The sequence below is a fragment of the Gobius niger genome, assembly GCF_951799975.1.
Source record: "Gobius niger genome assembly, chromosome: 7".
In the NCBI taxonomy this organism is placed as follows: domain Eukaryota; kingdom Metazoa; phylum Chordata; class Actinopteri; order Gobiiformes; family Gobiidae; genus Gobius; species Gobius niger.
The window spans coordinates 21,074,182-21,098,936 of NC_136858.1; the positions used below are offsets into that span (position 1 = coordinate 21,074,182).

Consider the following 24,755-nt stretch of genomic DNA (forward strand, 5'->3'; position numbering starts at 1 on the left):
ATCACAGTCCGGGTATGTGTTTTTACGGGCAACTTTCTTCAGTCAAAGACGAGGCAAACACATCAATAAATCCTTGAGCTTGAGTATTCAGATTTCCATTGAATGCTTAAAATCCTCATGTGCATAAAACAAAGCGTGTTATGGGAAAAGTATAGGTTTGCAATGGGTCATATGTTACTGGAAATCTGCATATCACAAGACTTTTGGAGGGAAAAACATTTTCTCACTAAAAATAAATTTTGAGTCACAAATTTAATGCATTTCTTTAGAGATTTTACAATCTTTGCAAATGTTTCATCATGTATGATGTAAACAGTGTTATAATATACAGTATGTGTGCCTCTGACTATGAAATCTTCAGTGTGTTCAATAAGCGTACTTTAAATCTCAAAGAACATAATGTGTTTAATACAACCTGTAGAGATGAGTGTTGAGCTGCCACTTTAGTCACTGGGCTCTCTGCACACTGTTTCAAGGGCCCTTGTGATGGAAGGCTCAGTATATGTGCCTATACTTGTAAATAAGATGGCTTATATCGGCATAGTCATACAAAATCCAGAGGGTATAGACGTTAATCAACAATACTCAACATTAATTTTACAAAATAAAAGTGAGTTTGATGATGCCGATGTTGAGGTCCAGTTTTAGATGCACTCTTATGTAACGTGTTGCTGTGGTGCTGCATATTCTGTGTCATTGGGAGTTACACTGAATGTGCTGCAGGTGCTCCAGAAGGACACTGTCTTAACATTTCATAATCTCTTTACTTCAGGTTTGTATGCAGCAGTTTGAGCAGGCAAACTTAGCAGTGACTGACCTCCGCCTTTTCTGTGTGCTTAACCAATCTGTTTAAGTTCAATGCCTCTGCAGAGGTGAGACGGTGCTACGGTGTCATAGCATTCCTTGATAAATAGCCATCTTTAGTGGAGAGCCCCTCCACTATTTTCTACAGCAGCTAGCCGCATTCAAATTAGATCCAAATGTAAATGATCCTCTTTCAAAGCAGCAGAGGGATATTATCATAATCATTGTGACAGTCTAATAAAATGCATCCTGGTGGAGGGGAGCCACACAGTATTTGGCTCACAGGGTCAGATGGTGGCATAGACACACACTGCAGGTTTGGACAGCATGAAAATAGGTCAGACTGGATATTTGCATGATGCTGTATTTTAATGAAGGATTACTAATTGGTGCAGGTATTTGGTGTGTTTCACTAATATTTTCAATTAAGTACGATTCATAAATTAAGCATTTGTTTGTGAAAAGTCTCAGTTACATCGGTTTGTTTCTAAAATATCTGACTCTATTGATGCACATGGATCTGATCACGAGTAACAAGAGACAGAAGGAAATGAACCTAAACCTACTAAAGTGCTGTATAGGGCAGCAAGGCCGTTGTCAACTCATTTGCACGTCCAAATAAGGGTACAACAAACCTTTACCCTTTATCTTTTATTACAAAAGTAATCTCTCCAATTTCAACCGTTGCCATTTCCAATCTCACCTGACTGAGCCACAACTCACCCGCTCATGAGAAAATAAATGGCCTTTTTCCCGTGAATGAGCAATCTGAAGATGTTTTCCTGCGGGGTATACCTCGGCCTGGGCTCTGCTGCCTGCTGTGTATCTCCCTGACGTCATGAGTAGCTCTCTAGGCTGAAGCTAATGCAGTGATTGGCAGCCGTGTGAAAGGCTGTGCACTGCAGAGCCACCCCGGGGTGCAGCCCTCTGAATTATGAATGGACGGACTAAAGCTATTACCTCCTTATGTCATCTGCGGGCTCTAATGCTCCCTTCAAAAACATGCATCATATCACATACATGCTATCTTATCACGGGCTCTTTGAGTTTGGCTTATGCCACAAACAGACAAATGTCTTGAAAATCGTCTCTCGATCTCATAAACTTAAAATGATGACTTACAGTGAGTGAACTGCCATAAAAACGAAAAATACAAAAATAAAAATAATAATAATAATAATAACAATAAAAAGCCTGCATTATGATCTCAGAAAAGTAGAGACGTAAAAACAGACAGCAACCTCCCTCTCTCTTGGTACAGCTGCATGACTGTGCCTTTTTCTGCTAACTGCATTTGTTGTTTCTGTCTTCCACATTGTTTTACTGCACGTATTTGTGTACGTCTTTGCCGTGTTTTTTGTGGAGGTTCGGTGGATTTTTTTTTTACTGCAGAGAGTCCATAATGGTCCTGAAGAAAGAAGCTTTTTAAAAGTAAACAAAACGCTAGCTTATGAGCTAAAGCCATAAAGACACACTAAAGAGGCAGAAAGAGCCCCCACACAAGAGGAGCTACAGACCTTTAATCTGGCTAATGGATGAGGAGGAAGAGGAAGGAGGAGGTGGGGCTGACCAGTGCAGGACGCCACGCTCTGAAACAAGCACAAACCCAGGAGGCGCTGCACCGTTTCAGAGGATCAGAGCAGACTGAAGGCAGCCAGCCAGGTTTCCTCCGGGTGCAACGGTTTTCCCGGCCTCCAAAAACATGCTTTCGTTCTACGGTTGTACAATGACAAATACTTGTTACTTAAGGAGGACCTACAAAAGTACGAAACGGGAACTTTTTGAGCAAGATGTGATATAAAAAAGACTCAATAACCACAAAATATTTTTCCTGCTTTTTTTTTAAATAAAGATGAGCTATTAATATCAAACAATCACTGTAGTTCTTCCTCTCGTCCAGCTCTCCTTATTCTAGCACCTTTAACTGAGCCCCTGTTAATTCTTCTTAAGCTTGTATTGATTAGTTCTATATCCTCCAGTGGTGTCTTTCAAGTGCACTTTCCTCCTTTGTTCCTGCCTGTCAGCCCTGGCCTATATCTCTCTTCCTGGTGTCTAAAGCTATCTCAGTCTACACCTGAGCCTGTCTGTCTCGGCCCCACTAAAAAAGGCTGTCATCTCTATATGCTTTCTCCGGGGCGGCAAGTATCTATTTTTACACTTTCGTCATCAAAACAGGGTGTTTTTCGTGTGTATTGCTCGCAGTGGAACGAGTTTTTCCAATGTAGTCAATACCCCGAGGCCTTGTTTACTCATTTTAAAAAGTGTTGTAAGTTTCGCACGCACCTTTTTAATTAAAAAGTAGAGCTTCTGCTTTCATTGTTTTTATTGGCATAATCCTGTTTAAATGCTGAAAAAAAATCCTCTATGTCTCACACAATACACAATTTAGATTATCTGGTTGGTTGATCTAAAAACTGTTTTTGCATATCATTTGCATATCCTAATCAATTACAATATCCAATTTGCTCTTTGTTTCAGTATAAGTTCTCTCCTAACACTTCATAATTCACAACCTTTATGTTACATGACTAAAGTTATTTAAGTCAATTATTTGATAATCTGCATGTATTTATTGTAATCTGGACATACTTCACAGTATTGCACAAGTCCAGGTGAAATAGTGCTGCCCGGAGCACAGGCGAGGTATGTTTGTATGTGTGCGATCAGGTTGAAGCTGTGTGCTGTTATCTCCCGTCAGGTTCCCATCGCTGCTGCCAGGGCTCTCACTGTGTGACCTTTTTACTTCAAACTTAAATCACTTTGTCACAGGCACTTAGAGAGTTTGGGACAGGCCTGCTGCTTTTGTGATAGGAGACGTTAAACTATTCTTGACTGATCCTCAGCAAACTGCATGAACTCTGGACCAGAAGTATCCAAAGATTTGGATTAGATAAAGTTCAGGATTTTGAGAGGGCGGAAACTTCAGATCAATTTACAAATGTTTGCACTCAAATATAGTGGTTTTAAATTAAATTAGCGGAGAGAAGAGCAATCTCATGATATCTGCACTTTGGTTAACTTTACAATCACTTTACATTGGTGTCATTTAGTCTTTTTCGTTTAAAAACAAGATTTACTTTATTTTTCATCTGTATTTAACCAGGAAAGTCTCACTGAGATTAGGAGCCTCAATTCCAGGGGAGTCCTGGCCCCAGAGGAGGACCCCATTGTACATATTGTTTTAGCCTGGCCAGCCATGCTCTTCTCTGTATATTCTAAATTGGAGCTTTTCAAATGTATTTCAAATACAAAGAGAAAGAAGTGTGTATGGTATTTTTAGTGCGGAGAAACTGGAGTACTCGGAGGAAACCTACGCAGCCACGGGGAGAACATGCAAACTCCAATTAAACAATTACCATTAAGCGAGTTCCAGATATCATTTTGTGCATTTTGCAATGGGAGAAAGTGGAGCAGAATTATGTTCAAATGATCATTGGTGCGGTCCTCTATTTCAGGGGTTCCCAAACCTTTTTGGCTGGGACCCCAAAAATGGACAGGCAAACAACACGGGACCCCCATTGTATAAAGTTATTGCCTCTCATTTGCCTCTTATCTATTGGCTATTTTAGGGAAGAAAACATTTTAAAATCAAGCTAGTATTGATAGAGAATTAACATTGGTGTTCGAGAGGATAGATGAAAAATAGGCAGCAGTCTGGATGTCTTTATTTACCATCGGTGCGGGACCCGGAGACATGAACTCGAGACAGTCCTACCATTCAAGTCTGTCTATGCTTCCACAGAAAAGGAATAAGTCTCTCAGGGCATCAAACTGATACACAAGCAAACATTCAGTAGCTGAGAGTGGCACCACAGTCAAGTCTATGACAGAGATAGTACGACTGTGCAGCTTGACCCAGTATGATGGATTTAATGTTATCCTCTAACAAGTATTTAAACAGTTTATTTTGAATATTTGAATGGATTTCACAAATAATATGCTGTTTTACACACAAAAAATACTATAAACCCCCCAAGGGAACCACTGCTCTAACTCAATCCAGGTTACTCATGTGTATCATGGCCTCTTCCCGCCGCTGTTTTAGTGCGTCGTCCCATAATCAGAAGGATGGCAGCTCAAATCTGGTGCAGACTGTCATTGTGTCCTGGGGCAACACACAACCACCTGTCCTTATATGTGTGAGTGAATTGTTGTTGATGGTTGGAGGGACCTATGGGGCAGATTGACTTCCACCCCACAGATCACCTGACTGACCCCACGGAACACCTGACTGACTGTAAAGTGGATGAAAAACTTGTCAAGCCTAATTATTATTATCCCATCAGTGCCCGTATATTTATCACATATTTCTTTCATCAGCAATTTGCCTGCAGGGTGATGGTGTGTAGCAAATTGATTTTTTTTTTCTGTAATTCGACAAGATGCTGTCGATTCATGATTCATCTTAGTCTTTCTTTTTTTTTTTTTTTTTCTGTTGACAGTGCGCGTGAAGGCTGTTGCCCTACAATTTCTGCAGACATGCCCTGACTTCCACCCATGGAGCACCAGCGTTGACAGAGGTCTTATCATCAGCCATCATTAGAGCACAGTCAATGCCTCAAGGGCAAAACAGAAGAACATTATTGGCATTTTTACAAGCACAAGAAACTGCAATGACTCCATTCTTTTTGCTGCCAATTTGATGTCACATCTGATTCAGCTTTGATTTGTATTAGATGAAATCATTGGAATTGAAACGTGCAGATAAATCCCAGCCCTGGGGTTAATGGACTGGGACTGGAGGGTTAACGGGCTAAATAATGGAAAGCGAAGGAGTGCAGGGCATGGAGGCGGGATAATGATATGGACGCACCATGACAAAAGTACACATTCGACTCGATGAGGAAGGGAGGGAGGAGGAGGCGGCTGCTCCGAGGGCACAGAAGAATACGAGGAGACCTGCTCACTCGCCACCGCTCTCTCTCTCTCTGGTCCGCGCACTCCTCTGGCTGCTGACTGGGAGCAAGAGGGGAAACGGGAAAGGAAGAATGAGGAAGAAGTCGTCCGTGCAGCGCGCCTCGTCCCATTACCACTACCACCAACAAGAAATAATACGGGTTTGCTGATGAAGCGCCTCTCCGGTCATTCGATCATACAGGTCGCACCGGCCGAGCTGAATGGAAACTCGGAGTAATCCAACAGTAGACAAGATCAACAAATAATCGAGTGAGGAGGGAAAAAACTGCAGTGCATGGGAATCTGGAGTGCTCTGCCTCCTTTTGTGCGCTCGGTTTGTGGAAACATCGCCCTGGCCGGCATATAAAGCGGTCTCTGCGTCTCCATTAGCCTTCCTCATTGCTGGGCTTACCTCTCCTACAACTACTAGCACTCGTACTATTGCCTGTGCTCACTACTAGAACTGGTTTAAAGCTCGTGTGGCGGCTTTCACTGCTCTCCTCGGACAGCTCTCCTCCAAGGGAAAGGCGAGGTAAGACATTTGTGAATGCATGTGTGGGGGAAAAAGCTGGAGTTATCGTGTTTTACGCAGGGTTTTGTAGTGAAAGCAGGTTTGATTTAGTGGCTATGAATGGGGCAGAGCAGCTGTGCTTTGCGCTGGGAATCAGTGGATACAACGTGGGGAGCATGTCCTCCTTTAAGCCATGCGCCCTGACTGATCTTTTTTCTCCTTCTCATTTTATCACGTATTTGTTTGCCTTTTTTTTATTTTTATTTTTTTTACCACTCTTCTATTCCCCATCTACTACGAGTCCTCCTCCCCCGTAGTCTCTTCGTTGATTACTTGGGGAATAATCATTACGCATGCAGAGCACGTCCAGATAAGCGCGTTGGTGCCTTTTATAGGCTTTCAGCATGGAAGTTGGAGGGGGAAAACCCATGCACTTGGTCCATGGCTATATGCCCCCCACCCTTTGCTCTTTGAGGATGGAAATACTTAGAAGGATGGATTGCTCAGTCGCTTTAAGGCGCACACCGGGTGACAGATTTACGCAATTCTGCAGCATTAACCCACCATTTGCGCCAAATGCTACAGGGACAGTCGGGAACTGTACATGCGACTGACACAGATTTGATGCAGTTCCATAAATAAAAATGCGTGTGTGTGTGCGTGTGTGTGTGTGTGCCGTAATCACGAAAGGTCCACGTCTGGAGAGATTTCATGTCCCACACCAAAGTGGTCTGGTTTTGGAGACTCCTTTTGCGCATTGTTGTACCACGGTGCACCACACTATAGCGAGCAACAGTAAGCAGGTGCCAGAAGCATTTTAAACACTGTTCATTTCCGCTTGACTTGTCTCTGGGCTATTCAGCATTAGACGGACTCTAGGTGATTATCTGTGCATGTAGTATTTATTGATAACGCCGAGGAAAAAGCCCTTTCCTTTTATGTGAGGCTGCAGGCAGCGCTATGTAATTTAATGCATCACACAGCAATACAATATGCACAGATTAGACTAAAGTGGAGCTTTTTATCAGCGTGGGGCTGCTCTCAAAGGGCTGCAAAGGGAATTTGACTACATTTACATGCAGAGTTGCAAGCAATCAGTGGGGCGCCTATGTCTTTTCACTTTGCTGGAAGTCTGAGAGGGAGACTGCGGTCAAGTCAGTGCAACCTGTTTTAACCTGTGCAGAAGAAGGTACTCGGGAAATTGGTGTAAAAACATATCAGACCTGGGTCTGATATCAAATACTCAACTGTTTATTTGAACTACTTCAATGTGTGTCAACATTTCACATGAGGAAATACTGTAAAACCTTAACAGCAAAGTTATGTCCATTTTTACACATTTCGGGTTGCTTATGCTTATACAAAACCTGACCACACATGATACTGCAGTAAAAGCTTGTATTTTGAGTTGAACAGGGTTTAGTTTTCCATAGTTGCATTTCTTTTTGTTCCCACCTTTCAGAGACCAATTGCACAGGTGTCAACTCACAATATGTTTACAGTCAACAATGTCCCCTAACTACAAGGTCATTATTATTCCACTGTCACACACTATATTGCTTTTGGTTCCGGCTTAACGATTTAGTGTTGAAGTATTTATAATTTTAGACAGGTATTTTTTCGGGCTAGTGCAATGTTGCGTGTGACTTCACCATTAAAGCCTTCCCCTCGTCATATGAAGAGTTAATCTATCGGATCAATGCTCAGATTGTGAACCACTCATCTATCATAGGTCATTATATGCATGTGTTTGCGTGACCTCACTGGCAGTATGTGAAGGGTTAATGCATCCTGCTTACACTCGCACTATAAGCTGTCTAAATAGGTTTTCTTTTCATCAGATCATTCTTGACTCCACTTCTTTGGTTCTCCCCATGGAGGGAATTGTGCCTCTAATATGACAGCCATCTTTAGCTTTGCAGTGTGAAGGCAGACCCCCACTGCTGCCAGGCTGTCATAATGTCAACCAGGCGGCAGCATACTGTGTACACTTAAGCCACATATACATGGCTGTCAGTACAATGCTGAAGATTTTAAACTGGATGCCCGTCCTGATGCAGCTCTCTCGATTGGCCTAAGATTGGATTATGTTTAGTACCTTAAATGGGTTAGGTTCCAGAGTGATAGTGCCAAAGAGTATAGAGGGGATGCAGATGATGTCACAGCATGGCAACGGAATCCAAATCAATATCAACGTTAAGTTAGGACGTTTTCTATTACCATATTTGTTTTGATATTCAGTCCGGAGTATTGAGGGTGCTGTTTAGAACAAAAATGGTGTAGGGCAACAACAAAGTGATGTTTTGATTCTTCATCTCAGCCTCCATTGTCCATCTTGGTCTTGGGAAGCCATTTCTTCATTTGTCCAGGGTAGGCTGTTTTGTTGATCGCATTAAAGCAGTACTAAGTAACTTGTTTTTCTCAATAAATCCTTTTGGTAGTCCCGCTGGGGGTAATGCAAGTGTTCATGGTATGATTGGAGTGTCTTTCATCTCGCCCTGGTGTCTTTGGCCAAAAAAACATGCATGCAACTTTCCCTGCTCCGACCCAGAAGCCCCAATACACACTAATAGAATCACGAAGAAGAAGCTAACAGGCTGACGGGCAAATCTAACAGTGGGCTAGCGCCACTTTAGCAGTATTTACAGCCAAGTTTGAGTGATTTTTTCTCTCTATTGTTTAACTGGGTTGTGGCACAATGTACAATATCCGTCTCTCCCTGTGTCTTTTCTGTCATTGTAGTATTTTCTTTCACGGACAATTAATGAGCAAAAGAAAAAGCAACAAGCTAAGACGCAGGGACGCTTATGGCCTCTAGGGGCATGAGTTACTTAGTTCTGCTTTAAGATCCTTCCTTAAAGGGGGGGGTATTATGCAAAATCGACTTTTTCAAGCTTTACATCATGTTATTATGTCATTCCCTCATTAAAAACATGCCTGAAGTGTTGCCTTGGCACATTCACGTATTTTTGAGTCATCTGTAAAAACTCTGATGGCAGCCATTTTAGGGATAGGTTTGCCTGAGTCCACCTAGGAACGCCCCCACCTCCTGGAGACGCCTCCAACCTTTCATCATCAGCCGAGTAACCAACCACTGCTCAGCAGAACCCCCTCCCCACTGATGCCACAGACAGCGTGTGGAGGGGGCGTGTCGGAAAGGGTCTGAGGTTCTTAAAGAGACAGAGGCCTATTTCAAGACATTCACTACAGCCATTTTGAGAGAGCAATTTTATACAAGGCAGTTATTTTAATTTACTACATTTACAGACCAACAGAAGGTTTCGTCATCATTGTAGTGTGCTATAAACTGGTACTATGTGATTGAAAAAAGCATAATACTCCCTCTTTAAAACATGTCCCAGCCAAGTCCATTTTTGTCTTCATTTTGACAGTAGACATGTCATCTTGGTCTACATTATTATAAGGTGATCTTGATTAGAGACCCGTGTGAGGGACACAGCATTAGGTTTTGTATAGTCCTCTACTGGACAACTTTACTAGGCATTTATGACTTTTCACTTTCTTATTTATGCAGTGGGCAAAGGCACAAACCCAAACATAAGCGAAGAAACAACATGTGAAACTGGATATGACAAAACTAGATTTTTGCCGCTAAATGATATTCGCTGGTGTAGAAATCAATGACGGTTTCCTGCTTAGTGGGATATTAGCTTCCGCAAATCATGACAAAAAAAAATGACCTCCCTGGTCGCAAATTGGTGAGGAGATTTATTTTGGCGAGGATAAAAGCCCTTTGATCTGACGATATACTGTAGACTCACCATATAATAGAGAGAAAACCTCATCTTTTGATATGAACATGCTCACTGATGAAATATAAATGAAGGCGGAGGTTACGTGACGAGCGAGAGTGCCTGCGCTGGATAACGGTGAACGGAATTATATGAGATTTGAGTTGAGTCCATTGTGCCGCATTGGCCAAGATAGAGGGACTGCTGAGATTAAGGGAAAGAGGGTCAGGAAACTACGGAGCTGCTGTTGCAGCGCTACTATATACGTACGTGTCAGTGGCTTAGAGCAGTGCTTATGTAAAGATATAGGCCTGTCATGATAGGGATATTGGGGGAATTGAAAAGGGCAAAGGAATCATGCTGGAATAGGGATAATGTTATTCTATAATTGCCAATTAGTACTGATAAACTAAAACTTTTATTTGCTTCTATTAGTCATTGCGATTTTGCAGCCCCACTTATACTATTATTACTATTGTTAAATGTGGCACCAAGACTTCCCCCATACAGCTACGATTGCTACTGTCAACACTGTGGTACGGCTATGCCCAATAAAGTATCTAGTTACTTTCCGCCTCTGCTGTCTTGCTAGTCACTCAGTAGCCGATAGATTTAGCAGCATAATTGAGACCAGTCCTTCCCGCCTATACTTTGTCACAGCATGTCCGGAGAATGTCACTTGCCAGAAGGACGCAGTGTCAGGCGGTAACAGATAGCCATGTTGTCCAGCCTGGAGTGGCCATTTTCGCCTCTGTGAGTTAAATGATATGGCAGGACATGTTGACGGGGGGTTTGGCCATGGGGCAAATTCCAGCTGAGAGATGAGCATCAACATGAGGGCCATAAAACCGGTATATCCTTAAATGATGCTGGTTTATAGGCGAGAGTGTAAATGTAGCTCCTTGAACAGTTAGCAAATTGATCCCATCTAATGCAATCATTTTGTCATATTCGCCACAGTTCTGTCTGTCTCAGTGCCTTGAATATTTCATGGTTGTGTCTTACCAGTGTGCAGCATAATGCATCTTGGTTTTTCAAAGCTGGCTTCCACACAAACACAGGCAGATATAACTCCATATGGTCCATATAGCTGCTGTATATTTTCGATTAACCAGAGGTAGTAATAGTCATCTGTTGACTATGGCTGCGTTTCTAAATTCAGACTGTAGATTAGACTTTTGTACCGTTGGGGGGCGCTCTGTGCAATCTTCAGCTTCATACCTGGCGCAGTGTATGGCTGGACAGGGGCTGGACAGGCTCCCAATGGCGATGTTATGCACAGCAGTGGTTCCTCCCCAAGCTTTTCCTGCTAGACTGGATTATCTACCGCTACTGTAGGTATAGGAGGCGCACATTCTGTTGTTTTGATCACATTTCTGTGGCGAGGAGTTTGCCTCGCACCCTTTAATACTGGCTCTAGAGCGATATATTGTGAATCTGGACAGTGTTTAACTCACAGTGGGAGAAATAGTTTGTTCTGCGAGTGTTTAAAAAATGCACGAGGCATGATTTTAATGAAGAGGAGAGCGAACAGGATGCACTAGTTGTAGCCAGCGCTGTTCGTAGCACACCACGCCTCAGCCGACTCCTTTTTTGTCTGAGTAACGCCCTCAGTCTACCGTCGAAAGCACTGCCACACTGCTGTTTGTGCGCAAGATGCCAACTTTGTCTTGAGCAACGGTGTTGTTGTGACGACCGGGCTCCTTGAGTTAGTGTACAAAATCTTAAGGCACATTCACGTACCCTCTTGATTTGATTTTGGGACCGTTTGCTTGGATCGTCGGGTTCATTTGAGGTGTTGTGAATACACAATTGAATTCAGACAGAAGTGAATCCTGGTCCGGCTGAAAACTTGGGTCTCTGTCCGGTGAAATATAAGTCTGCACACAAAAACAAGCAAGAACAGTTACGGCCAGATGGGAGATAATAGAAATATCACCCCTCTGCCCACCCTCAGAATTGGAATAATTCTTCCGAGTTCCTAAAGATTTAGTTCCTGTATGTTCCCACAACATATTTTAATCTTGAAGCACTGGTTTTTCCACAGTTCTCCGTCAGCATTTCCTCATACTTTCACCGCAGTGTCACGTGTGATGACATTAATTTCCTACGTGATGCAATGCTTGTGCTTTCTGCTTCTTTCTGATGGGTTAATCATGTGCTTTGTCATCATGAGTGATTGGAGATGCCGGTTTAGAGAGACAGTATCGGGCCGAATGCGAACAGCTTGTCTGGCTGTAGGTTTCTTCATAGCTGTATGGGTCTTTTACTTTTGCCTCAGGGGGATAGGATGTTGGCAGCGGTGTGTGTGTGTGAGCATGTGTGTGTGTGTGTGTGTACTCTGAAACTCCAGTATGTCGTCTTGTCTGATGTTGTGTTCCGTTTGAAAATGAGCCAACTTTTGAGGTCACAGAAAGTCATGGGATATGTTTCTTTTCTTTCTTTTTTCAATTGAGCAAACCAAAATAGCAGAGGCACAGAAGCTTGTCTCAGAGTGTGTGTGTGGGGGGGAATAAACACTGATGAAACCGACATCAATACATTTTGTCATTATTTGGCCCTAAATCAAACAGCCTGTTATCCCCATAGGATGTGTGTTGTACTCCAGCGCAAACAACATGAGTAATTAGCCATCGTGCGAGAGCATACTGAAGTCTCCAAAATGACACAAAATGAACAAACCATTTCAAAGTAGCATCTATAGTACAGTGGTTAGCGCTCGTGCTACAGCTAGAAGGTCTGGGGCTCGATTCCCACCTGGACGGGGCCTTTCTGTGTGGAGTTTGCATGTTCTCCCCGTGTCTGCGTAGGTTTCTTCCGGGTACTCCGGTTTCCCCTACCACTAAAAACATGTACAATAGGCCAGGATGAAACAGAGTGTGTTTGAGAGGTCGCATGAGGGGCGACGGAGGGAGTGGCGTGTTTACATGCATGAGACTCATGTATGTTAACATGCACTGTCGCGACCAAATAAACCAATAAATAAATAAAGTAGCATCCGTAATATATATCATCAACGCTATATCATTTGGCTACTTGTTTTCTTCTCATCATCTTTTAGGCTAGCTATAAATTAAAGATGTTCCTTCTGATGTGGTTTTCCTTTTAAGTTGTCCGCATGGTGATGTATTCAGGGCCATACATAACCAAACCAGGAGAACTGTAAACTTAGCTTTTTTTCAACTTAGCTTTTTCCTCAGTTTCTTGCTGTCTTTTTGTCACATTTTGAAAGTGTTCTTGTAGCGGTCTCATCATTTTTGAACCTTTGTTTTGGTCTTGTTTTGGTCATTTTTTCATTGCTTTTTTTGTCCTGTTTTACATCTAATGTTTATGTCTTTATATTACAGAAGAAGAATATAACAAAACGTAATCAGTCACTTACCAAATATCACCTAAACCATCTTCGCAGTATCTTTTTGTGAACGCACCCCCCTTTGCAGCTGATGTGCACAGAGCAGCTGTCATGGTCAACCTGCTCTTTAGACGTGAGCCATAAAAAATGACATCCTTAAGTGAAAAACAGCCAAATCCCAAAGCACACTGAATTATTGATTCCGTGAAAATGCCACACAAAGCCTTCTGTGGCCACACAATGAGGCCAGGCCGAGGGACAGCACTTTGTATTGCATGTGTGCACCGCTTGGCTTGGACCTCGGAGAAGAGACATTTAATTAAATAGATGTCTAATGTCAGATTTGATTTCATGTTATGTTTGAACAACAGATATTCAACCGATGCAACAGCTCTGCTCGGCAAACAGAGGCGTGAAAGCAAATCCAGCCTCTTCCCACCATCCAAGTGTTGGAAGCATTGGCATGAATCAATTGCCCCTTAAACATGACAGTGTGAGGGTATGGTTGTTAACATGTTCTTGTCCCAGGCCTAACAACCATTTGGACTGCACAATTATTACATTATTATTTGCTTAACTTTTACATGAATGTTCAGTTGCTATTACATGGATACACAATGGCTACTTTTCACCTTCACATACTCTATCCTAGTGTATAGAATGTTTTGAAAAAAAAAAAAAAAAGGTTACAAAAATAAAAGTAAGTGGGTTGCCATAGTAGTATAGTTTATGGTCTACTCTGCTGGTTTTATAGAATATATAATAGGCAGTGGTTAGTTAACAACTATAAGCAACTTAATCTATACCATGTTTTTGTCCATATCTGGGGACACACATAGATCCAGTTTGTGAGATATTTGAGAAAAATCAAAATCCAACACCTAACTTCCAGAACAGTAACAGGTTCAGTAGCACCCCCTTTTCACACATTGCATGAACCATTGTATTTACTGTGGGGTAGGCCAAAAAAAAAAAAGATGTATCACTCCTCAGGTAATTCCTCATCCACTTTGTAATGTCTTCAGTGGACATTCACACATTGATTACATCCGCCGTGGAAATGGCTTTTGTGTTGTTCCTTCCACATTGAAAGAGCAGCTGTCAAACCCCGAGGCTTTTAGCATTTCCTGCGTCTAATATAAGGAACGTGATTCATATTGTGGTTGATTTACAGCTTTGCCGTCAAAATTGCTTTAGCTTAAGAAGAAGAAAAATAACAAAACAGCAGTGGGAGGAGGAGGCTATTGGTATTTCAGGGATTCTGCTGCATCGGCTTAGGACATTGTCTATAGCTACTTATTGAGATATAGATGTTGCCATGTGTAAAAGCATGACCGCACTATCTGAGGAGCAGTTTCAGGCTGATCGTTATGCAACCATTCAGACTCGTTATTGATCTGAGGACGTTTAAAGTCAAACACAGAAATACGTTGATCAAGAACTGGGAAAAACACATATAAAGGAAGTAGCTAATTTAAAAGATAATTGGAAAGTAGTTGACCATGTAATAATAATGATAGTAATACATAAGACTTATATAGCACTTTTGTAAAGGACACAAAGACACTTTACATTAGGGGTAGGAAACGTCAGGCCCTGGGGCAAAATCCGGTCCTCCATTAAGGTGATTTTGAGACATTTTGATCAAATTCGTGTCCTAAAAATGCTGAAAATACTGTCAGCATCTTCTGAATTTCCTGGTTGATGCCCCCAATCCCTATATTCGGACAGATATCGTGAACAACACTGGCATTCAGAGATAGGCCTATTTGGCTTTTACTTTGGGCCACGATCGGGAGGTTCGGCCCCTGGACTTTGGATAAGGAAGAAAATCAGGCCACCCACAAAGCTCACTTGCCGACCCCTGCTTTACATGTAGGCCTGTTTCGCCATACTGTAGGATGCACTAATCTGATACTGGTATCAGATATCAGAGCCAATACTGGAAAAAAATAATATATCGGGTATCGGCTACAAATATCCGATCTGAACCAATGCCAGTTTTGGCTCTCACTGCTTTAAACTGCTTTAAACTAAACCTTACTGAATGAGGGCATGCTGTATATCTTTTTTGAAAGGAAGAACCTGGAGAGTTTTAACCTCCTCAAAATGTATATATATTTTTTTTATTTAAAGCTAACGGGAATATGCTAATGCTAATGGCAACTAATCAAGGCTGATTGAAATACCTAAAGTGGCCTAATGAAATAAAATCAGCCACTGCTGGAGCGGCCAAGTGTTTGTATTTTAGCTTAAGAAATGCTCTCAAAGAAAAACTGATGCACAATTTGTAATGATCAGATGACTTCATGTGAGCTGTTAATGGAAAATAGCCTGTCCCAAGTATAGTGTAAAAAATCCAGTGATCCTTGTTAAATGTTTTTTCCATTCGTTTATTAATAGTATATATACAGTAATTGATGATTGATCTGTAACATCATGACAAGAAAATACTTTAAGAAGAAGAAGAAGTATTGAAGTAACTTGATCACAATGAATAAAAGAGGACCATTCACTTTTTCACTCAGAGAAAGCCACTTTTAAGAAAGTTTCTTGGTATTGGTTAATATCGGATATCAGCAGACAAACCCCAGTATCGGAAGCAAAAAAGCTGGTGCATCTCCAGTTCCTCATGATACTAACGCTAACTTGTTAGGGATTTTACCTCCCTATTCAACTCAGTTATATGAAGTTAGAAAGATAAACTCAATATGTAGCACAGAGAGAGTGTGTACCTACAGCAGGCCAGTGTTTGCGGACACACATTTGGTTCCACTTGTGTGTAAACATAGCCTATACTGAGTAAATACGAATATGCGTGAGAGCCAAAATGTACTATTCCAAAACCACTATAAATGATGACATTCTACCAATACCAATGGCCTCCATGAGGAAATTCCAATTAGCCCACTTTACTGTACAGGGTCTGCACTGGAGTGTTTATGCCTTTCATGATGGCACCATGACATCAACCAGATAACATTATGCAAATGATTCACATCCGAGAGCGATATGCCAGTACATTCCCAAAAGGTTTTTAATTACAAGACACATAATATGTTAATACAAACGCAAATTACCCCATGGACATTCACTATACATCACAGCCAAATACTAATCAAATATGCAATGTAAGTAAATGTGGCAGTCACATTGCGTGATTGAAATAAATTCCACATTTGTTTCATCAACCGCCTGTATGCCACACTGAGTTTAAACACCAATTGATTTAATTCATCTGGCAGCTAATTTTGTCATATTATTGTTACATAACGCGTCTGTCTGCGTTATTCAGGTCCTCCCCTTGTAGTTCACGCTCAAAGACGTTGCTTTTACTCACTACTCACAGATGTTTATTCATGCAAGAAAAGTTTCTTCTTCTTCAGCATCCAGTGAAATAAAGGGGGAAATAGTTAGATTGTGCTTTTAATTTAGTAAGTGATACATTTGGCAGTTTTTGTGTGTAAACGTTGTAGTGGAGACTAGGATAGGTACCGTTATATGATACTATTAGAAAAAAGTTTAGGTACTACCAAAAAAAAAGGTATCGAAAACGGTTACCAAAAAATATAAAAATCCTTAGATATAAAATATTGATGCCTGTTGGGTAGAGAAACATTACTAAAGAAAGTTACGTGGGGGGACCATTTATCAAGACTAAATAGCAAGTGCTATCTAGGAAATAGCATACACGTGGGCATGTTTACTTTTTTTTTTTAATTGCCTATATTAGTGTATTTGGGCAAATTCGATATTTGAATGAGACAATGCTGCGTCAGTAAACATGTATACTTCTGCTGAACCTCTTTTGCACCAGCTACTCATTTTGCACATGAGCAAACGCTTGGTAAATGACACTCGGGGATTTTTCAGCTCAAATAAATGATACAAATCGAAAAGAAATAGTGTTTTATTAAATAAATTAACATCGTTCAGGTATCGGTATTGTAAAACCAGATATCTTTTTTTATATATTAAAGTACTTTAGATATTAAAGTACTTGTATTGGAAAAGAATAACAGTGTCCGACCTTATAGTGATAGGTTAATCTATCTGGAACTCAGGAAGCTGAACTCTCCCCTTTTCTCCATCTACTGCCCCTATAATGTACATATGTGTATTTGATATTGACCTGTATATTGAAAATCTATCTTCTCCCTGTCTTCATAGGCTCAAGAGCAGAAGTCACCATGGGCCGCTGGGATCGCTCGTCCGTCCTGTCCCCCGCTCTAAGGCTAACTGTTGTCACTTTGATTCTCCTCCTGACGGTTCAACCCTCCGTGGCCGGCGCACCCCCTCAGCCCAGCTTGGACGGCTCCGTCTCAGCCGTTTCCACCAATAAAACCGAGTGCAGCAAACCCGAGGAGTGCGTCAAAGGGGTGATCCTGCCCGTCTGGGAGCCCATAAACCCGTCGTTTGGAGACAAGGTTGCCCGGGCGACGGTTTACTTTGTGGCGCTTGTGTACATGTTCCTCGGCGTGTCCATAATCGCAGACCGCTTTATGGCATCAATTGAGGTCATTACGTCCCAAGAGAAAGAAATCACGATCAAGAAACCCAATGGGGAAACGACGACCACCACCGTCAGGATTTGGAACGAAACGGTCTCAAATCTAACGCTCATGGCGCTCGGTTCGTCCGCCCCTGAAATCCTTCTGTCTGTCATTGAGATAATAGGTCATGGCTTTGAAGCCGGCACCCTGGGACCCTCGACTATCGTAGGCTCTGCTGCATTCAACATGTTCGTAATCATCGGACTGTGTGTCTACGTGGTGCCCGACGGCGAGACCAGGAAAGTCAAGCATCTGCGTGTCTTCTTTGTCACTGCCACCTGGAGTATCTTTGCGTACATTTGGCTCTACATGATCCTGTCGGTGATCACGCCCGGTGTGGTGCAGGTGTGGGAGGGGCTTCTGACCTTCCTCTTCTTCCCCATCTGCGTGGTGTTCGCCTGGGTTGCTGATCGCCGCCTGCTCTTCTACAAGTATGTGTACAAGCGCTACCGGACTGGAAAGCAGCGCGGGATGATCATTGAGACCGAGGGGGATCGGCCTCTGCCTTCCAAGGTATTAGCACGGGCTATTCTTAGAGGTGTTGTTTTTATGGACAAGGGGACTACTGGCTTAACCATTCCTATATTAACCTACTAGTGCCCTGACAAAATCACGACTAGAGGCACGTTCAGTCAAGCTGCAATACGGTTTCTTTTAAATTAACATGATATTTTGCTATAACTGTGGAGCCACCTATACTTTTATAACTATAATTTTAATCAAGTTGTTAAGCCATTTAGTAGAATGTTTTCTGAATTCACCAATCTATAAATGCTCATGACTGTAAATGTTTTCCTCTTCTGTTTTTTATCACAGGTGGACATTGAGATGGACGGTAAAATGCTGAACTCACATGCCATTGACTTCCTAGACGGACCTCTGGGTTTCGACATCGATGAGAAAGATCTGGATGAGGAGGAGACCAGGAGGGACATGGCCAAGATCTTGAAAGAGCTCAAACAGAAACACCCAGACAAAGAGGTCAGTATGAGGAACACAACTCATCAATAATGTGGGGAAGGTTGTTCCGACCACAAACTCATGTTCACACATCCATCGGCCCTGTCCTGCAGTGATCATGTTGCACTGCCCAGACCGGGATTTTGTTTTAGTGTAAAGGCTATTTTTTATTATTATTGTCAGATTTTTTTTTTTTATAAATGTAACAAAGTTTTCCCTGTAATAATCTCCAGCGATTTCCTGAAGGTCACTGACAAGGTCGCATTAGTTCTCTTTCTGCCTTAATTAACGTATCAAAACTATCACAAAATCCTGCTCTAGTGTAATTAACAATCTCATTATTACGAGCCACGAAATACAGTTTATTTTGTTGCAACCTCCATTTGTCAAGGGAATCATTAACAACTTTATTGCAGTAACACACAATAGAAATTATGATCTGAGGTTTGTTCTGTGGTGGGTTTTTGTTGTTTGCATGCTTTTCTTAATGTGTTGTTATGCCCAAGGCAGTTACACTTTGGAAGGAAATGAAAGTGCTCTGTAATAGACGAGCCTAATAAACCTGTTTAGATTGTGGACTTCATGGGTTTCCGGCACCTCGTTACATTTCATTTGTAGAATCATCTGTTGATTGAAGATGATTGAATAACGATAGCTTTAGGCGGCGGAGTATGACTCATATCACTGATGTTTCAAGTGTTGGACCTAGCAGCCTGACATGCTGCTGACTGGTTATAAATTATTTAGCCAGACAAGGTAGACAGAACGTTTTCCAGAGAGTGTAATATTGTGTAGAGGGAGACATTTTGTTTTAGGCTTTTTACTGGTGCAACAAAGTGTCTTCTCTTACACCAAGGAAACACTTACTAAAACAATACTTCATGCACACTGTCTTTCTTACTTTTACTGTTTTTTAGGTGGAACAACTCATCGAACTTGCCAACTACCAGGTCCTGAGCCAACAGCAAAAGAGTCGCGCTTTCTATCGTTGCCAGGCGACCCGACTGATGACCGGAGCGGGGAACATCCTCAAAAAACACGCCGCCGATCAAGCCCGAAAAGCCGTCAGCATGCACGAAGTCCGATCCGACGTGGGTGAAAACGACCCCATTTCCAAGATCTTTTTCGAACCAGGCTCCTACCAGTGCCTGGAGAACTGCGGCACTGTTGCGGTGAACATCTTGAGGCGCGGTGGTGACCTGGGCAAAACCCTGTCAGTGGAGTACCGCACGGAGGACGGCACAGCGAACGCCGGGTCCGATTACGAATTCACCGAAGGCGTGGTCGTGTTCAAGCCCGGCGAGACCATGAAGGAAGTCCGCGTGGGGATCATCGACGACGATATCTTTGAAGAAGACGAGAACTTCCTGATTCACCTGTCCAACGTGAAGGTGCTGACGTCCGAGGGGGAGGAGCCGGAGGAGGGTGAATCGGCCAATCACTTCGACTCCGTGGCCTGTCTCGGCGTGCCCACCACCGCTACGGTCACGATCTTCGATGATGACCACGCCGGCATCTTTACGTTCGAGGAGCCAGTGGTCCACGTGAGCGAGAGCGTGGGCACTATGGAAGTGAAGGTGCTGCGCACGTCCGGAGCGCGCGGCGTGGTCATGCTGCCATACAAGACGATAGAGGGGACTGCCAAAGGAGGAGGGGAAGACTTCGAAGACATTCACGGCGTCATTGAATTTCAGAACGATGAAATTTTGTGAGTACACATTCAAAATAATACAAGTAAATTGGTTGTGTTGTTATACATGAAATGGTCTGAATGAGCGAGTGTGATGTGGTGGTTGATGCTGGCGACCTTTGCAAAAAAGATTTTAAAAAAAAGATTTATTTTACTCTGTCGCTATTTTCTGTCCTTTATACTGCTCTTTCCCTTTTCTCCAGTTCTGTTTTGTTGCTGCAGTCTTGCTTTGTTCATTTGTTTTGGAGGCAAAGCAAGGTTAAAAGGACGTTATCTGAGAAATCCTTGCAATGATTTGTCAACATTTCGCAATTTCTAATGGAAAACAGATGATCAGAAGTGGAAGTCTGTGTTTCTTTAGACAGATACTTTACCAATAACTTTCAGCACTCTGGGGGGGTGTTATCTAATGATCTCTGGATCAGGCTTTCCAAACCAGGGGTATGAGGACCCCTGGGGTAGTGAGCACTTAGCAGGGGGCATTTGGAATTACTCCCGAAGAAATATTATTACATTAGTCTTTGTAGTCAATCTTATGACTTTAAAGAGCATTGATTTTGAATAGAAAAAGATTAGATGAAGAAAGTATAATATGGATGATGGTCATATTATATATTCTATTCTATGTTATTTGATTCAAAGTTTAAGAGGTGCTCAAGACGAAAAAGGTTGGGAGCTACAGGGCTAGATGAACTGAATTAATTTGGCAACACAAATAAAAGTTTGGCCTTTATAAGTAAGTTTATAGTGAAAGAAGAATTCCCTTAGCAACTGGTCGCGGGGGCAGCTTGTTCTTTCTGTTCAATAAAAGGTCTTGAAACGGCCCTTGTGAGATACCCACTGTGAACTTCTCAAGCAACAGTTCAAAGCTCGTCTTAGTCGGCCGAGGTCTCTATTATCCAATGGTGAGTCATGGTGAGGGCCGTGATTGCCTTTTGGACACATATCAAGAGCTCTTTCACCACACTGGTCACTTCTCTCGCAGTCATGCAGCGTTGCATTTGTGTCTAAGTAGGAAAGTGTGGAAACTAAAGAACTGTTGGAGTACTGCTCATTGCCAGCCGTGATCAGACAAAGCGAGCATAAAAAAGTGGCTCTTTGTCACAGTTGTAAAGAATTGGACCATTGTGAAAACACTAATTGCCTACTTTTGGGATGAAATCAGTCAGATGCTTTTGTGCAAATTGGTGCAAAATCGGTTTTACAACAAGTACTATTTTATCACACTTTTGCTGTCATGGTGAAATAGAATTGGGTTTGTTTGTTTTTTTAAGGGAAAAACATGCAGCAAACCTGACCAGAGACCCATAAATCAGTTTCTTTTTTACTCAGGTTGCCACTAATATGTTTTACAGTAATAAGTAATCTTTGAATAAGACATTAGCAAATTTGTTCTTCCATCAAATAGCGTTTGATTATGTGAATATGCAGTGAGAAATTACTTATAACACATTGCAGGCATTGGTTGCCCATTTCCTGTGGAGGCGACATGTTTGAGTGTGGATTTCAAAAGGTTTTAAATATTATGTGTGACCATTGGAAATGTCATGATGAATCCTCTGTGAGTGATGGGAGCGCGATGTATCGCACTGTGGTCTGCGGTGATTGCCATAGAGTTATAGGCTTTAATTTTGAATATGAAAACGTGTGTCCTGAAGAAGATCACTTGCTTTGGACATTTCTGTGCAAAGCTTTCATGCAATTGTCTTCCATCACTATGCACTCATGAGTAATAAGTTGTGAGTTATGTCCCAGTGGAATAAAAATTAAGGACTCTAAATGTGATGCTTCTAGGCTAGAGCTACCCTGATTCTGATACTGTGACAGGGGAAGGTGAAGCAAGGAAATGCTGGGTTGGCAGTGGTGCATATCAATGATTGCAAAGGCGGCTACAATGGATTGAAAAGGGGAGAAAAAAAGTTGTTGGCCAAAAGTTACTAGCTCCAACTTGCCTGGCTTCACCTTACCTTTCACTTTGTCCGTACAAGACCTTGCAATTTGTCTCACGAATAGTACTTGAGGCCTTGTAGTTGTGCGTGTTCCCTAAAAGATTGAAAACTGTGTGTGTATGTGAGTGCTTTGGGAAAGTGTGGGGGTGAGGAGACAGGTACAAGATTCAAATGATGTCAACAGTGCGGCATGACCCAAAAAGGTGCACCCTTTCTGAATGCACTGCAGCAAGACAGGTGTGATATTTCTAGCCCTGAGGCGCACAAAGCTAATGTTAATGTCGGCACCACATTTAATTTGATGCTTTTGTCTTGATAAATTACAGTACACTGACAGTTGGGGTTTGTATAAGAAAAACACAGGTGCATTATGGAGAAGGGTCACTGTTTTCACAACAACTTCCCTCAGTATCTTTCCAGCCTCATCATTTCAGGAAGCTTGGGATTGTTGTGAATGGCAGGACTTTGAAACTTAACCATCCACCCTAGGTACTAAAAAGGTCAACACTAACCAGCCCCGTGTGTTGTATGTCTGGACTTGGGGCAGTGATTTTCTGACCTATTGATGGAGCCGAGCACAAAAGTCCACACGCATACATGCGCACACACAAACACCACCAATTATGTAATTTCCATAAACAGGCGGTGCATTGGAGGGATACAGTGCAGTCGTGAATCAAATTAGAGGCCCTCCTACACACAAGCATGGAGCAGACTGGGACTTCACACTCCAGTAACCAGCACAGATTGGCCTTTCTAAATGCATGTTTAAACGCTATAGGAATATGGCGGCAGGAGAGAAAAAGACCACTTTTGACTCTGAAATGTGCTTTTACGCTTTTTGTGTGCTGTTGTATTGCATTTTTGGGAACATAGTGATCACAAAGCAGTCAGGGTATACTTCTATTGGATTGGATTGATTATTTTGTGTGCATACCGCGAGACAAATCTTCTCTGTCTTTACATTTTTTGTACATTTGATTGATTAGTGCCCTGCAGCTGAGTCATTCTATCAGTTGTCAAAGCCCTGATTAGTTGTGAAACCTAGACCATGGTTCATTTGCATCTGGTTTTGCTTCACTGAACGGCGAGCAATAATAAACCTTTCTCCGGATGAAGTATGTTATAATTAACAGCGAATGACACACACATAACAAGACGATTAGTGGCCTGTGAGTTCAGAGCTGTTTTGTCTTTTAGCTTGAAGCCAATATGGAAATCAAACAGTGAGGTGATGTGGTTGTCACATAGCTGGAAATATAGCAACATGCGACCTGTCATATAGTCAGTACAGCATGGTAATAAGGAAAAAAAAAAAAAAAGCCTGCAAGGTCTAACTAGTATAATAGCATTTTTTCCCCCCTAAGAGCTCAAATATGAGTGACTTGGGAAGAGATAGACATAATTATGGATATACTCATGAGAATTGTGCCCTATGGTGTCACCAAGACTATTGGGGGGAAACGTATACAGCATTAATTAACAGGAGAAGATACCAAGTATAGTGGGAGCGCTGTCGCCTCTGCCGCGAAAATGCACAGATGATTAAAACTGTGCAAATATGTGCGAGTCGCTATGATTGGAATTTGTTTAGTAAATGCTCCGGTGGCACTGAGAGAGGAATGTAAGCTGGGAAGTAAAAACTGCATGTTAATCACGGGAGAAAAAAATGGTAAATTACACTACTTGGCTTTTAATTTACAGCAAACAACTTCGGAGAAACAGAATTCTGATTAAACTTTTAAGAGAGAGAAAATGGTAACGGTTGTATATTCCAAATCCTATTAGATCCTAGAGTATAGTTGTAAATGCTGCTTATCATTTTGTTGAAACACTCGCACTGCTAGATGTTCTTATAGACTGCGCCATATGTACTTTCTTTTCATACATGAGCTGAACGGTGTGCTGTAGTATGATTGCAGTGTTGGGGAATCATATTGCTCAGAAGTGGTCAGAAGGGAAGTTACATGAAGAAATTTGTATAATGTATTATTGTGATTAATCTTCCATTGATATAATTAATTCAGTGATCGACTCTAAAGGATATAGTGTAATTATGTACTGAGAGATACACATTTAACCTCTTAACCCCCACCTGAACCAAACAAAAAAGTGACACAAAAAGTTACTATCACTTTTGTAGGTCTTAGCTTTCAAAACATCTTAAACTTTTGCTCTTTCATAATAGCACATCAATATGACTGAACAGTTCCAGCTCTAGTGTTGGCAGGCTAATTTCTGACAATTCGAGACATGTTGAAATGTGTGAATTTCCATCTCTTCTACCT

At 42.0% G+C, this 24,755-nt stretch overlaps 1 protein-coding gene across 2 annotated transcripts in view; it reads left to right on the forward strand.

Annotated features, from left to right (window-relative positions):
- The first annotated feature begins 5,678 nt into the window (after positions 1–5,678).
- Positions 5,679–24,755, forward strand: part of slc8a1b (solute carrier family 8 member 1b) — a 110,859-nt gene continuing 91,782 nt past the window's right edge. Inside the window, exons 1-4 of one of the 2 annotated variants that reach the window (XM_079559819.1) lie at positions 5,679–6,232; positions 17,486–18,381; positions 18,685–18,849; positions 19,746–20,536. In XM_079559819.1, the coding sequence (XP_079415945.1) occupies positions 17,506–18,381; positions 18,685–18,849; positions 19,746–20,536 (1,832 nt within the window). In that variant the 5' untranslated portion in view covers positions 5,679–6,232; positions 17,486–17,505. The remainder of the gene's footprint in view (positions 6,233–17,485; positions 18,382–18,684; positions 18,850–19,745; positions 20,537–24,755) is intronic. The other variant, XM_079559820.1, reaches the window with a different exon arrangement.